The sequence below is a fragment of the Anomaloglossus baeobatrachus genome, chromosome 1 (genome assembly GCF_048569485.1).
Source record: "Anomaloglossus baeobatrachus isolate aAnoBae1 chromosome 1, aAnoBae1.hap1, whole genome shotgun sequence".
NCBI lineage: Eukaryota > Metazoa > Chordata > Amphibia > Anura > Aromobatidae > Anomaloglossus > Anomaloglossus baeobatrachus.
Genome location: NC_134353.1, coordinates 153,225,391 through 153,241,052, shown reverse-complemented (window position 1 = coordinate 153,241,052; position 15,662 = coordinate 153,225,391). Strand labels below are relative to the sequence as shown.

General features: G+C 42.7%; 1 protein-coding gene across 4 annotated transcripts in view; it reads left to right on the top strand.

Moving 5' to 3' along the window:
- The window catches only part of PRIMPOL (primase and DNA directed polymerase), a 103,417-nt gene that overhangs the window by 14,556 nt on the left and 73,199 nt on the right, over nt 1–15,662 (top strand). For all 4 annotated transcript variants that reach the window (XM_075347144.1, XM_075347143.1, XM_075347145.1 and 1 more), the window contains 2 exons: nt 6,257–6,481; nt 12,224–12,318. In XM_075347144.1, the coding sequence (XP_075203259.1) occupies nt 6,302–6,481; nt 12,224–12,318 (275 nt within the window). In that variant the 5' untranslated portion in view covers nt 6,257–6,301. The remainder of the gene's footprint in view (nt 1–6,256; nt 6,482–12,223; nt 12,319–15,662) is intronic.

The following is a 15,662-nucleotide window of genomic DNA, read 5'->3' as shown; positions in this document are numbered from 1 at the left end:
CTTCCGGATTTTACTCTCTCTTCTTGTGGGTGGATGTCCTCCTTCAGCTTTTGCACTAAACTGGCTAGAACTGGCTAGCAGGGGGTGTATATGCTAGGAGGGAGGAGCTACACGTTTTGAGTGTAGTAACTTTGTGTGTCCTCCGGGGGCAGTAGCTATACACCCATGGTCTGGGTCTCCCATGACGGAACTATAAGAAAAAGAATTTACGGTAAGTAAACAAAATTCTCTTTTTTACCATGTGAGTGTGCGTTTTTTTTTGTTTTTTTTTTTGCTTTTCTCTCCCCGCATAGCAACCGAATGCAATGTATTTTTAACATTAAACCTTTTACATCCTAAACTACTCTACGTAAATTCTTGCTAGTTGTCAGAAATAATAAAGAAATCTAGTATAAAGCTATAGCTATATAGACTAGATAAATATCCTGCAGATAGCTGCTAAAGGGTGAAAGTTTATTTCATGTGGCACTAAAGGGTGTTTTGCTTGGTTTAACCAGCCATGTGCTTATCTTTGCTGTGTATCAAAATAGGAGGGACTGCATGTGTTTTTATTATTAATAATAATAATAATAATAATATTTATTTAAATACATAATTTTTATAATGACGTGTGGTCCCCCCAATTTTGATACCCAGCCATGATAAAGCTCAACAACTGGGGGCTGGTATTCTCAGGCTGGGGTCACAGGTTTAAGGCTGAGAAAACCTCCAGCTGTGCCCGCAACACAGCGCGGCTCACTCAGTCTCTGCCTGAAGCTCACAGCAGGCAGTCATGTTCTTTGGCGCTCGCTATGAATTCAGATGTAGCAGAGCTGGAATTGTTGTGGAACCTTGTGTGGATTACATTGGACCTGCAGGGTTGTTTGGGGGGTTATTAAAGTGGTAAAAAGGGGGAGTTGTATTTTATTTCAACTAAAGGATTTTTTTTTTCGGTGTTTTGTGTTTATTTACTTTAACTTACAGATGAGTAATGTTGGTGTCTCATAGACAACTCTCATTACTAATTTAGGGCTGTGAGCTGCCATTAACGCCTTATTACCCTGATTGCCACCGCATCACAGCAATGGGGAAGAGCCGAGGAAAGTGCTGAGATTGTCACATTTAACCCTTTCACGACCGGCCGATTTTTCGCTTTCCGTTTTTTTTTTTCGCCATTCTTTTTCTGAGAGACGTAACTTTTTTATTTTTCAGTCAATATGGTCATGTGAGGGCTCATTTTTTGCGGAACGAGCTGTACTTTTAAATGAAACCATCAGTTTTACCATATTGTGTACTAGAAAATGGCAAAAAAATTCCAAATGCTGAAAAATTGCAAAAAAAGTGCGATAGCACTATGGTTTTTGAGATATTTTATTCACTGTGTTCACTATATGGTAAAACTGATGTGTGGGTGTGATGCCTCAGGTCAGTGCGAGTTCGTAGACACCAAACATGTATAGGTTTACTTTTATATAAGGGGTTAAAAAAAAATCGGAAGTTTGTCCGAAAAAAGTGGCGCACGTTTTACGCCATATTCCGTGACCCGTAGCGTTCTCATTTTTCGGGATCTTAGGCTCAATGACGGCTTATTTTTTGCGTCTCGAGCTGACGTTTTTAACGGTACCATTTTTGCGCAGATGCTACGTTTTGATCGCCTCTTATTGCATTTTGCGCAAAAGTTGTGGCGACAAAAAAACGTCGTTTTGGCGTTTGGAATTTTTTTGCCGCTACGCCGTTTACTGATCAGATTAATTGATTTTATATTTTGATAGATCGGGCGTTTCTGAACGCGGCGATACTAAATGTGTGTATATTTTTTATTTTTTTAACCCTTTAATTTTCAATGGGGCGAATGGGGGGTGATTTGAACTTTTAGGTTTTTTTGTTTTTTTTTAATTTTTTAAAACTTATTTTTTTACTTTTTTTTTTTTATTTTACTAGTCCCCCTAGGGGGCTATTGCGATCAGCATTCCGATCGCTCTGCAGTATCTGCTGATCACAGCTGGAAGGCTGTAAACAGCAGATACGCTGTCTTTCTCTTTTGCTGTGCCCCGGGCACAGCGAAAGTGAAACCAATTCATGTGTAGTACAGGAGTCATCACATGACCCTGTACTACCATGACAACTATCGGGAGTCACGTGATCGCGTCACGTGACTTCCGGTTTCGGCGGTAAGTAAAAACTTTACCGCGATTGCGCTTATAATGGCGCTGTCATGCATTGACAGCGCCATATAAGGGGTTAATCGGCACGAGCAGATAACGATTCTGCTCGTGCCTAGCAGGCACACATCTCAGCTGTGAAAATCAGCTGAGATGTGTGCCGATCGCGGCATGCTGCCGCCGGAGGACCGCGGGCAGTAAGATTATGTCATTTAGGACGTAATTTTACGGCCCGCGGTCGTTAAGGGGTTAATGCATGCAGCAATCTTGGGTTACTGCAAGCTGCTATTTTTAGAATGAGGGGGGGCTCAGTAACCATGGGTCTCGCCAGCCTGAGAATACCAACCCCCAGCTGTCAGGCTTTATCATGGCTGGGTATCAAAATTTGGGGCACCGAACGCTGCGTTTTTATTTAAATTATCTATGTAAATTGAGAATAGCTGCATGCAGTTCCTCCTAATTTGATACACATCCATGATACACATACGACAGTGGGCGGGGGAAGCAGTGCATATGCACGACGGTAAATGAGTGGCCCGGAAGTGAATGAGTGGCCGCAGAAGCAGTTACAGCTGCGCCGGAGACTTAGTAAGTATGAAGCACTTGATCCAGAGCCCGGCCAGATAACTGGGATCAAGGGATCATTTGGTTAGGTCCGCCGATCCCGGTTATCTGCCCATCACTAATAAACAACTCTCCATTACAAACACAAGGGGTTGATGCCAGCTGACACTGCACAGCCAGCATCCACCATTACCCCTATTGCCACTGCACCAGGATAATTGGGAAGAGCCAATCTGATGGGCAGCTGATGGCTGGTATTTTTAGGCTGGGAGGGGCCCAATAACCATGGGCCTTACCAGCTTGATAATATCAGCCTGCAACTGTCTGCTTTACCATTGCTGGTTATCAAAAAAATAGGGAGGCCCCCAGATAATTTTTTTTTCAGTTAATTAGATTAAACCAGTTTAAATATAAAATGAACATGAAAGGCACTAATGGGTGTGTACCGCCCCGGTGTTGGTCGGGCTGCTCGGATCCGGGATCGTGGTGGCTCGAGGGGCCTGGACCCGGCTTGGCCGACACTTTGATCTGTGAAAGGGGGTATTTTCAGGGGATTAGTTCGTGACGCCACCACTTGCGGGTTGCAGTAATAGGAGTACCGCCGCTGCTGGAAGGAGTACCGGGGCAGATGGTGTTGGGCAGCAAGGTGTCAGTCCCTCCGCAGGTAGGGAAGGCCCCGGACTCAGGGTGTTGGTGCTTTGGGAGGACAAGGTGCAGGGGACCAGGGTACTCACTGTGGTGGTGGATGAGGTTTAGAAAGGAGACACACACACTGCAGGTAAACCAAAGTCTCTGTGTACAGCTGCCACTGCCGGGAGTCCGTTCAAGTACCCAGTTCCACTGATGTCACTTAGTGATCCGGAGCCTGCCTACGTGCACAATTTGTGGTCCGTTCGTGGTCCCCGTGGCTTGAAGCTGTTGGGGGGGCCCTGCTCACTATTTGTAGTGTAGCTGTGCTCTTGAGGGCTGGCACGTGGGATTTTAGTGGGTTACTGTGTTTGGATACACCCCTATCCCCTCGCTGTGCTGATGCCCTCAACCTCTGAGCTCGTAGGGAAGTCCTTGGAGGTCCTCTCCCTTACAGGTGAATTGTCAGGATTTTGAATCGGCTCCTGACTTAGGGTCCTGTACCCCGTCGTGCTCGGTACCGGTCAGTTCTTTTGGGCCTTCTGGTGCTGACAGTCCTCCAAGACTATATCCATCACACCCTCGTTCAATGTCCTTGCTAGCGGTCCCCGACTCCTCTGGACCTGGATCACCGCTTGCGACCCAACCAGTGTCCCTAGCTCCCCAGGAGCTCACTCTCCCAGCTCCTCTCTCTTTGGAGCCTACTTCACTTCTCTCTGTCTCCCTCTCACAGTCTGCTCAGTCCCCCAGTGGCTAGCCCATTTCCAGTTTGTTCACCCCCCCTGGTGTGTCTGGCAGTGACTGCTGTGAGGTGATTTGGTTTTGTGCTGCAGATGGGAGTGACATCGGCTTCTTGGACACCCGGAACCATGGGGGGTGGGCCCTGCACCCTGGGTAAGGATGCAGTACCCTGTGGCACCCTGATGTATTCAGGGGCGCCACAGGTGAAAGCTCTAATACAGTGCCTTGCAAAAGTATTCGGCCCCCTTAAATTTTTCAACCTTTTCCCACATTTCAGGCTTAAAACATAAAGATAAAAATTTTAATGTTATGGTGCAGAGTCACAACAAGTATGACACAATTGTGAAGTTGAACGAAATTTATTGCTTATTTTGTCCTAAATGACTGATGATAATACATATATACTTGTGTGTAATGAAGTCTCCGTATAAATGCACCTGCTCTGTGATAGTCTCAGTGTTCTGTTTAAAGCACAGAGAGCATCATGAAGACCAAGGAACACAACAGGCAGGTCCGTGATACTGTTGTGGAGAAGTTTAAAGCCGGATTTGGTGTAAAAAAAGGTTTCCAAAACTTTAAACATCCGAAGAAGCACTCTGCAAGTGATCATATTGAAATGGAAGGAGTATCATACCACTGCAAATCTACCCAGACCCGGCCGTCCCTCAAAAATTTCATCTCAAACAAGGAGAAGACTGTTCAGAAATGCAGCCAAGAGGCCCATGATCACTCTAAATAAACTGCAGAAATCTACAGCTGAGGTGGGAGAGTTTGTCCATAGGACAACAATCAGTCGTACACTGCACAAATCTGGCCTTTATGGAACAGTGGCAAGGAGAAAGTAATTTCTCAAAGATGTCCATAAAAAGTGTTGTTTAAAGTTTGCCACAAGTCACCTGGGAGACACCAAACATGTAGAAGAAGGTGCTCTGGTTAGATGAAACCAAAATCAAACTTTTTGGGCACAATACCAAACGATATGTTTAGCTTAAAAGCAACACAGCTCATTTCCCTGAACACACCATCCCCACTGTCAAACATGGTGGTGGCAGCATTATGGTTTGGGCCTTCTTTTCTTCAGCAGGGACAGGAAAGATGGTTAAAATTGATGGGAAGATGGATTGAGCCAAATACAGGACCATTCTTGAAGAAAACCTGTTGGAGTCTGCAAAAGACCTGAGACTGGGACGGAGATTTGTATTTCATCAAGACAATGATCCCAAACATAAAGCAAAATTTACGATGGAATGGTTCACAAATAAACGTATCCAGGTGTTAAAATGGCCAAGTCACAGTCCAGACCTGAATCCAATAGAGAATCTGTGGAAAGAGCTGAAAACTGCTGTTCACAAACGCTCTCCATCCAACCTCACTCAGCTCCAGCTGTTGGCAAAGGAAGAATGGGCAAGAATTTCAGTGTCTCGATGTGCAAAACTGATAGACACATACCCCAAGAGACTTGCAGCTGTAATCGCACCAAAAGGTGATACTACAAAGTATTGACTTAAAGGGGCCGAATAATATTGCATGCCCCATTTTTCAGTTTACTATTTTTTTTTATAAAAGTTTAAAATAAGCAATATATTTCGCTCAACTTCACAATTGTGTCCCACTTGTTGTTGATTCTTCACCATAACATTAAAATTTTTATCTTTATGTTTGAAACCTGAAATGTGGGGAAAGGTTGAAAAATTCAAATGGGGCTGAATACTTTCGCAAGGCACTGTATGTGAGGGAGTTGTCAAATTATATATCTGCAGGATAACTATTCTAATCTCTTTATATATCGATATTGATCTAAAAAAGAAACTTTGAAACAGCACAAAAAAAGAAAGTGAGTGCATAGCCCCCCAATAACCAGTTTCCAATACGAAATTAAATAAAGTTAAAAAAGACCGCACTCCAATACTTGCAGATGAAAGTGAACGTTAGAGTTGGTTGATATGCTAGGCATTAACGTTTTGTTTATGTAGATTGCTACCCACACTAGTATCTACATTATTCTAATGAGTTTGGTTTTGTTTTTAACCCTTCCCCCAAACACTTTTTTGTTTTTCTTGGGGGGGCTAACTAATGCAGCACAAGTGTGCACAGAGCTTAATACAGACACATGGGAGGAAAGCCTTATGAACAAGAACTCTTGCTGCCATTTCAATAACATTTTAATATTCATTATTTTGCAGGCTATCCTTCTTTTCATTTTGATCTGATGAGCTTTTCCTGAGAAAATGAAGAGAAAATGGCTAGAGAAATTAAAGAAAGTTGAGGAGTTGGCATCTCAATATAAGCGATATCCGATAAACACTGCCTACAAGCCCAAACTCTCCAGACCGTGGCAGCCTTCTTCAGTCTGGAGGCTTTTTCATCGCCAAGCGGCAGCTTTTCAGTTTGCCAAAAGCTGTAAAGAGGTAAGTTAACTTATTGGTGTATTAATATGGTTTTGAGTGCAGCTTATGTGGCAACATAATCTGGTGACTTTTTCTTATGAAGGCTAAAATATTATAATGATCAGCCTTTTTTTGCTCATTCCCTTAAATGGCTCATTATGAATCCATTTTATTCTTATTTCTAAGCATCTATTATTAAACTCATTTTGCATGAAGGAAATATGTTAATTTTATTTATTTATTTTTATGTAGAAGGTCAAAAAAGATTAATCCGAATCTGTATGTCCCCACATTAATTTCATATGTGTCCTACTCTGGGCGCAGTGTCACAGGGACGGCAGTGAGACAGCATGCACTGTCCCAATGAGGCGTGAGAAGGCCTGGAGCATGCACACATATGAAATGAATATAGGGATGTACACCCAGATTTAGTTTGCATGCCCGGGTAGCTGAGGCGCAGTCAGCAAGTGCGGGATTATATGTAAGGTTGCCGAGACAATGGTCAGTCACGGAAATCAAATTCAATGCGGGGGGCTTGCATAATTTGAATAGGGATTGTGACTGAACTAAAGGCAAGCTCCACCCCTATGACTGAAAGAAAATATCTGTTTATGCATTTACATAGGCATAAAAAGTTGTTGGGTTTTTTTTGTTTTTAATGGTAAATACAAGGAACTTTTGTTGGGTGTTTTTTTTTTTTTTTTGTTTTTTTTTTTTTAATTTTTCTTTTTTTTTATAAAGTAAAAACATGTTAGTCATGCACATTGTATCACTAACAAGACATTTGGGGCAGTTTAATATCAAAGGACGTGACCGGTTCCCGTTTAGATACTTTGTGTCTCTATCTCGTCCAGATAGTAAATAGAAATTGCCCAGCCTGCATTCAATGACCGTCTGCCCACACATTAAAGCTTGGCTCACCAGGCCGAGGTGTCACAAATGACACCTCAATTCTCATTGAAACCCACTATGGTTCTGAGATCCTGTGTAGAGACACTCATGTGGATGCAGACTTTTAGGCTATGTTCACACACTGCGTTTTTTACCTGCGTTTTTGGTCCGTTTTTGCTGCAGAAATTTCTTGAGAAATTCTTGTAACCTTTCTGCAGACATTCCCCAGCAAAACCTATGGCAAAAAAAATTAGCTCTGCGCACACTGCGTTTTTTTCTTAAGAAAATTCTTTCAGTAGATTTTCTTAAGAAAAAGAATGAGCATGTCACTTCTTTTCTGCAGCTAACTGCGTTATTTGCCATAGATAATTGGCACAATAACGCAGGGAGCAACCAGCGGTAAAAACGCACCAAAAACGCAGGTGCGTTTTTGGTGCATTTTTTTAACACAGGTGCACTCTTAAGAAATTTCTTAAGAAAAATCATTTTTCTAGTGTGAACATAGCCTAATAATGTTACTTTGTTAGTTTACTGATGTTATGCTTTCCCCTTACATCTCCTATCTGAATTTCTGAATTTTGGGCTGTAGACATAGATATCTTAGAATCCTGCTTGGAGCCTCACAGTGGATGCAAGCTGCCTGATCCACTGGCAGCATGTATCAGGGGTCCCCAACTCCAGTCCTCAAGGGCCACCAACAGTGCATGTTTTCAGGATTTCCTTAGCATTGCGCAGATAATATTCTAACACCCATGCATGCAATGCTAAGGAAATCCTGAAAACATGCACTTTCGGCGGTTCTTGAGGACTGGAGTTGGGGACACCTGGACTCTGATTTCAGCCACACATGTTTTGCCTCTGAAACCTTGTGTAGAGTGAAAAACATATCTTAAGCCATCTCAACCCGCTCTCGTGGAATGACAGATCTTTCACTACTTGTGTGTGTATAGTAAGAGACCTGTCAGCAGATGGCAGAAGCTACCGGGGACCTGCCTGACTAGTGTGCTGTGCAGCTTGGTCCGTATACCTGTATACTTTAACTGAAAAGGAGAAAGCAGGAGCGGTTTTGTGTGTAAATGCTTTAAGATGATGATAAAAAGGTAGGTGAGTTTGCACTTGGTTGTGCTGGCAACACCAATGACCTCAGCTGCATTATCCAGTCAGCGTAGGGTTAATTCATGAACACTATTTGCCAAAGGCAACAAGGAGATACCCTAACTAAAGACTTAGATTAAAAGATATGTTTTAATCTCTCTAGTAAATCATATGGAACCCAAGAAGCAGGGGTGCTAAAAACCATATCTGTAATTATTCATATGGGTGATTCATCCTATATAACCGCCGATTATACATATTCTCAAGGCACCCTATTCGAATGAATAAGCAAAGCCCTACTCTTGTACATTAAAACTATTCAATTGTCAGCCTCCCTGACATGTTTCGCCACAACTGGCTTCATCAGGGATTAGAGGCTATAATGAGAACATTTCACTTCAGTCAGGCTTCTTAAACGTTTGGTTATGACATCACTATCCAGATCCGGCAGCTTTCGGGCACAACGCAGCTACACCGCGATTTTTATAGATGTGCTCGTGGGATGGCCGCCACGTTCATACCACTGGTCCTGAGTGAAGCTTCCTCTGTAACTACCCAAGTAGTCCTTCTGTAGACCAGGGATCGATTGCTCACTGTGAAATGCTGGCCTCCAAGCACGGCACACTCAATCAGAGCAGTGTCCTGCAGTATTCACAGCACCGCCGGCCAAGTCAGTGGTGAGTCCACGTGTCTTTGTATTCCGGCGGTGAGTCAGATGAGTTGGGATGATTCGAGGAGTCCGCCCCGCACCAGCTGCTCGCTCCTAAGAGAGTGGTGAATCCATTTGTGTGGGTAAAAAATGAGCGGTATCTAGGCGCTGCAAAGTAGTGGACTTCACATAGACTATAAAGGGGTCAGGCCGTCCCAGAAACGCGTCGTGAATGTGCGAATACTGATTACATTGTTGATAGTCTTACCATACGGAGTATATATTTTGCAGTACCCAGATACCGCTCTTTTATTTATTTATTTATTTATTTATTTATTTTTTTACCCACACATTTTATATGTTCTCTAAAATGCTGTACTGTTTCAGTCAAACATACGTGGCTGAAATCATACATCCAACGTCCGATACAAGTGTCCCAATCCACCGGCATAATGTATCAATTGTCAGGTTTGCTTTAATAATTCATGACTTTCCATTAAGTAAAAATGTTTGCTGTAACTGGTAACACTGGACTGATCTCCAATCAGTGCTGACACTGCCAGTGAGTAGGGGGGCACTAGCAATAATAACTAATGGGTATCACTCACATCTGTGCAAGCTGTACAATCTGAAAGAAACAGACTAATTCCCCCCTCTCCCCCCCCCCCCCCCCCTCAGGTGTCATCGTACTTGATGCCTTGATGCCTTGCAGCTTGTTTTATCCATTTTACTTTTTTTTTTTTTTATGCTTTTCCCCTCTCCCCCACTGTGAAGAGATGTGGTTGCTTCCAAGCCTGTACATGGATAATTAGTAGATCACACTATTTTATTCAAATTTATTGCTAAGCAACAGATGTGCGAGACAGAAATATAAAACAGAAGCTAACCAGAACGCTTTTGATTTGTATCCATGTCTCTCAGGTGCCCATGATTCTGATCCAAAAAATCTGTTCGGAGTATGACTTGTTCTGAATCTCAAGGATCTTATTTTCAGATCTGTGATTTTTTTTTTTTTTTTTTTTTTTAAACAGATGTTTATTACACCCATTAAACTCAATGGGTTTGTGTCATATCCGATTAAAAGAATTGATAATACAGAGAAGTGTTGCACATATGTGTGAATGCAGTCTTAAGTGTTTGCTCAAACTTGCATATAAGTATGACTATTGCAATCCAATAAAAAATCAGATTGCACTCGGACCCATGTTATTCAATACGACAGTGCTGACCTAATTTTTTTCCCTCAGCTGTATTTGGCCGGAGGTAAAATTTGCAATATGCTGCATATAGTCTCCTAAAACGACCATGACTCGCCAATGCAAGTGAATGAGTGTGAGAAAAAAAAAAGCGAACGTCACATTGACCATCTTTATGCCATCCGTTTTTTACGGATACCTTACCATTATGTAGCATAGAACATTGTAAATGATCCTGTAAGTGATTGTTGAATAACAGCTGCTGAGAAACGAAATGCATGTCATATGGATGCTAGGCGAGAACATAATCACACTTGTATTTCACATGCATGACATTCGTACTACTTTTTCTGGATGAAAATCAGACTTATTATTCGCAAGTGTGAGTGAACCCTAAGGGTGGATGCACACGATCTGTAGACACTGCGTCCTAGATGAAGTGTCGCCCTGCTGCAGAGACGCAAGTGTTCTCAGTCTCCAGGGTTCGAGGCGCTGTGGACTTTCGCTGTGGGATCCCCGCAGAGAACATTCGCTTCTCTGCAAGCGTAAAGTGTGGGAAACTGCGCCACATGTCTGTGTATGCTGCAGAGAAAAGAAGCACAGTGGACATCCCATCCACTGTGTGCTTGTACTGTACAATGCAGCGTTTTTAGAGGTGGAAATACACTACTTCCAAAATGCTGCCAATCCTGAACATTGGAACCTGGCCTAAGGCAGTGTTCACACATCAGTATTTTTACATCCGTGTTTGTATGCCAGAGCCAGAGGTGGGAAAACTATAATTGAAAGATTGACACCTGTTCTGTGCTTTGGAGACTCCCGGTTTTGTCATACAAATACTGAGGAAATGCTGATCAAAAAGACTAATGTGTGAATGAGGCCTAAGGCTATGTGCCCACGCTGCGGAAAATGCGCGGATTTTGCCGCGGATTTCTCGCGGAAAAGCCACGGATTTTCCAGAAATCTGCACCACAGCTACTCCCCAGCCATTTCTATGGCATTTGGGAAATGCTGTGCCCACGCTGCGGATTTTTTCGCAGCGGAAATCGTGCGGATTTCCGTGCGGAAAAATCTGCAGCATGTCAATTATTGTTGCGGATTTCTCCGCAGGGTCCCATATACTTACCTGCCTCACTGGAGTCACTTTCTCCGTCCGGTGTACAGGAGCGCGGTGAATCCAGGTCAGGAAGGAAGAGGTGGGCGGAGCCTGCATGAGCTCCGGTCATGTGACAGCCGGAGCTAGTTCAGGCCCGCCCACCTTCTCCTGAAGACGCTGAGAGAGTGACCCGGCTGCCGGAAAGCGAGGTGCTGCATGATGGAGGTAAGTATGAACTCCCCCGATCACTGCAGCACTTGTTCTGCATTGAGGATGCAGTGCCGAAGCCATGGTACTGTATCCTCAATGCAGAATGCCCGCACTATAGCCGCACGATATTCCGCAGCATGGAAACAGACAAAAGTTGTGGTGCTGTTTCCTGGGAGCACGTGCGGAATGTCTTGCGGATATATCCGCAGGACACTGTCCCCGTGGGCACATAGCCTAAGGCTGAGCATGGAACTGGAAAGATGAGTAAATGATGCGCTTGTCCCCACCTAAAGCACCCACACACCCATTTGCATATAACATCTCAAGTGGATATCTTTGCAATACGGCATCATTTGTGTCAGAAAAGGTATGGCTTTTCTTGTGGTGGTTTAACCTTCCCACACGTGTAATCCATTTGTGGAGTAGACTGAGCTGAGAGATTCCCTTACTGGAGCATTACTTTAGGGTCATAAAAGAATCCACTGGCTCGGTTTTTAAAGGACCATGCAGTCATATACATCTTGATGGTGTGGTGGGAGGGGTTAATAAGGTCCCTATAGGTTTAATTGGTTTTAAAGCAGTTCCTGGAATCTGATTGATGATTTTTTTTTTTTTTTTATATATAGGATGTTCACACTTTTGCATTGGAAACTGTTCTTGATGATACAGAAAGAAGGCTTTATCTAGTAACTACTTACGCAGAGTTTTGGTTTTATTACATGTGAGTATATAGTGTTTGTTTTCTGCTCCCCACGTACGTACTCCTGTAAACTCTAAAAATATTAGATCTTCAATAATTAACTGTTGAGAATAGAACTCAAACCTGGTAATACATTTATTGTTGAGGATACATTATAAATGTAAAGCACCATTCCAGTTTTATTTTTTGTTTGTTTCTCAATGCTGGAGTGGCGCTTTAAATGTAAGTCCCTGTCATATATCGACCTTTTACAGACGTCGCTCCGATCTCACAACTCAATCTTGTGCCCATAACTTTTGAATGGTCAGAAGTTACATCCCAAGCTCCAATCTCTTAGAGTCAGAACAAGGCTCTCATAGACATGTATTGAATAGTGACCTCCGGCGTGCTCAATGAACCATTGAAGCTGCTGGCAGGTCACAAATCGGTGAGACCAACCAGAGCACCGGCGATAGAAGATGAAGCTGCCAGAAGGTGTATATGTTGATGAGAGCCATTAGATCAAATACTTGATTAACCTCTTGACAGGGGATTGTGGGAAATGTGTCAATTTGCCTTACATGAGCCAGGTTTTCAAATATAACTAAGATTTCCACCGATGACATCATAGACCCTCCCATCACCATTGATCTGTTCAATGATGTCATAGACCCGCCTACGATGATGTCCACCAATCAGCTCATGGACTAACACATTGTTCAACCCACTGACCAATGGACACACCCAAGTATGCCCACTGTAGGGCTGACCATGCCCCTTTTCCTAGTTTTTATAAAGGCATGTTCTTGAATAAATCTCTGTTTCTGGGCCGACTTTGGTCGAGGAAAGATGAATATCCGGCGGTGTGTCTGATCTCATTTTTCAAGCATGCACTCGATCCACATCAATTAGGCCAGGCAGTAGGAAACAAGTGACCTCTGGTTAAGAGTTCACCCTGACATATATAAGACAGGATAACAATGAGTTAAGTGAAAAGTACATAATCACATATATACCATTATGATAATTATGGATTAGACAAATATTTGTTGGACATTCGCTGGAAACCACGAAAAAAGAAGAGAGAACAAGGCGAACAAGGTCCAATATATGTAAAAAAGTATATTTATTTATGACAATTTAATCAGAACAATGGTACAATCGAGAGCAGCGAATGAGGGCACAAAATAAATTTAAGTGGTGAACAAGTGTCAAAACCTGCAGAAAACGCACCAATCATTAAGGATAAAAGAAGGGATACAGTACAAGAACAAATATACACATATATAGCTGTAGTAACATTATCATATAGCATTACATATAAGAGATAAATCATATACCAAGCCAATTGATAACGGCCACTCATATATGAAATATAATGCTAGCCCAATTGGAAGTAACATATGTATCACACATGCATTAAAGCCGCAGAAAAATAGCAGGAGACCCAATAAGGGCTCACCCAAAAGGTGGGCAAAAAAATACCCAAAACCGCACACATACGCGGCATACAGTGCAACTTCCAATGGGAAGATCATATATGTGGCATATAATGCAACTCACAATGGGAACCACATATATATAAGCCTCGTGTGCTAAGCGGCTAACCAGTGGTGGAAAACCCCAATAGGGACTAATCCATAAAAAATAAAACATGGACTGACAATGAAAACCGCATATATAGCGTTACACTAGGTATAAAGTGCACATATATCCCTCATATCCTACATAAACTGTAAACAGCAAGGCAGCTGAATAGTATGGGAAGCACAATCAAGGCTCACCCACTAATACATCCTTACTATTATGGTGGAAAATCCAGAATGTGACATGGAAATGAGCATGCCAAGGCAGCTGACTACTTGTATAGCAAGACTGCTACAGAAACCAACCGCAGCTGAATAATAATGGGGAACACGAGCAGGGCTCACCCACTAATACATCCTTACTGATATAATGGAAAATCCAGAATTGGACATGACAAATAAACATACCAGAGCAGCTGACTGATCGCGTGGCAGGATTACTGCAGGAGACAGCCCGACGGCCGTTTCGAAAACGCCCCGTGACGAAGGTTTTCGAAACGGCCGTCGGGCTGTCTCCTGCAGTAATCCTGCCACGCGATCAGTCAGCTGCTCTGGTATGTTTATTTGTCATGTCCAATTCTGGATTTTCCATTATATCAGTAAGGATGTATTAGTGGGTGAGCCCTGCTCGTGTTCCCCATTATTATTCAGCTGCGGTTGGTTTCTGTAGCAGTCTTGCTATACAAGTAGTCAGCTGCCTTGGCATGCTCATTTCCATGTCACATTCTGGATTTTCCACCATAATAGTAAGGATGTATTAGTGGGTGAGCCTTGATTGTGCTTCCCATACTATTCAGCTGCCTTGCTGTTTACAGTTTATGTAGGATATGAGGGATATATGTGCACTTTATACCTAGTGTAACGCTATATATGCGGTTTTCATTGTCAGTCCATGTTTTATTTTTTATGGATTAGTCCCTATTGGGGTTTTCCACCACTGGTTAGCCGCTTAGCACACGAGGCTTATATATATGTGGTTCCCATTGTGAGTTGCATTATATGCCACATATATGATCTTCCCATTGGAAGTTGCACTGTATGCCGCGTATGTGTGCGGTTTTGGGTATTTTTTTGCCCACCTTTTGGGTGAGCCCTTATTGGGTCTCCTGCTATTTTTCTGCGGCTTTAATGCATGTGTGATACATATGTTACTTCCAATTGGGCTAGCATTATATTTCATATATGAGTGGCCGTTATCAATTGGCTTGGTATATGATTTATCTCTTATATGTAATGCTATATGATAATGTTACTACAGCTATATATGTGTATATTTGTTCTTGTACTGTATCCCTTCTTTTATCCTTAATGATTGGTGCGTTTTCTGCAGGTTTTGACACTTGTTCACCACTTAAATTTATTTTGTGCCCTCATTCGCTGCTCTCGATTGTACCATTGTTCTGATTAAATTGTCATAAATAAATATACTTTTTTACATATATTGGACCTTGTTCGCCTTGTTCTCTCTTCTTTTTTCATATATAAGACAGGGCCTGGATTTAAAGCACCATTCCAGCAATGCAATAATAAAAAAAAATACTGGAGTGGTGCTTTAACCCCTTAACGACCGCGGGCCGTAAAATTACGTCCTAAATGACATAATCTTACTGCCCGCGGTCCTCCGGCGGCAGCATGCCGCGATCGGCACACATCTCAGCTGATTTTCACAGCTGAGATGTGTGCCTGCTAGGCACGAGCAGAATCGTTATCTGCTCGTGCCGATTAACCCCTTATAATGGCGCTGTCAATACATGACAGCGCCATTATAAGCGCAATCGCGGTAAACATTTACTTACCGCC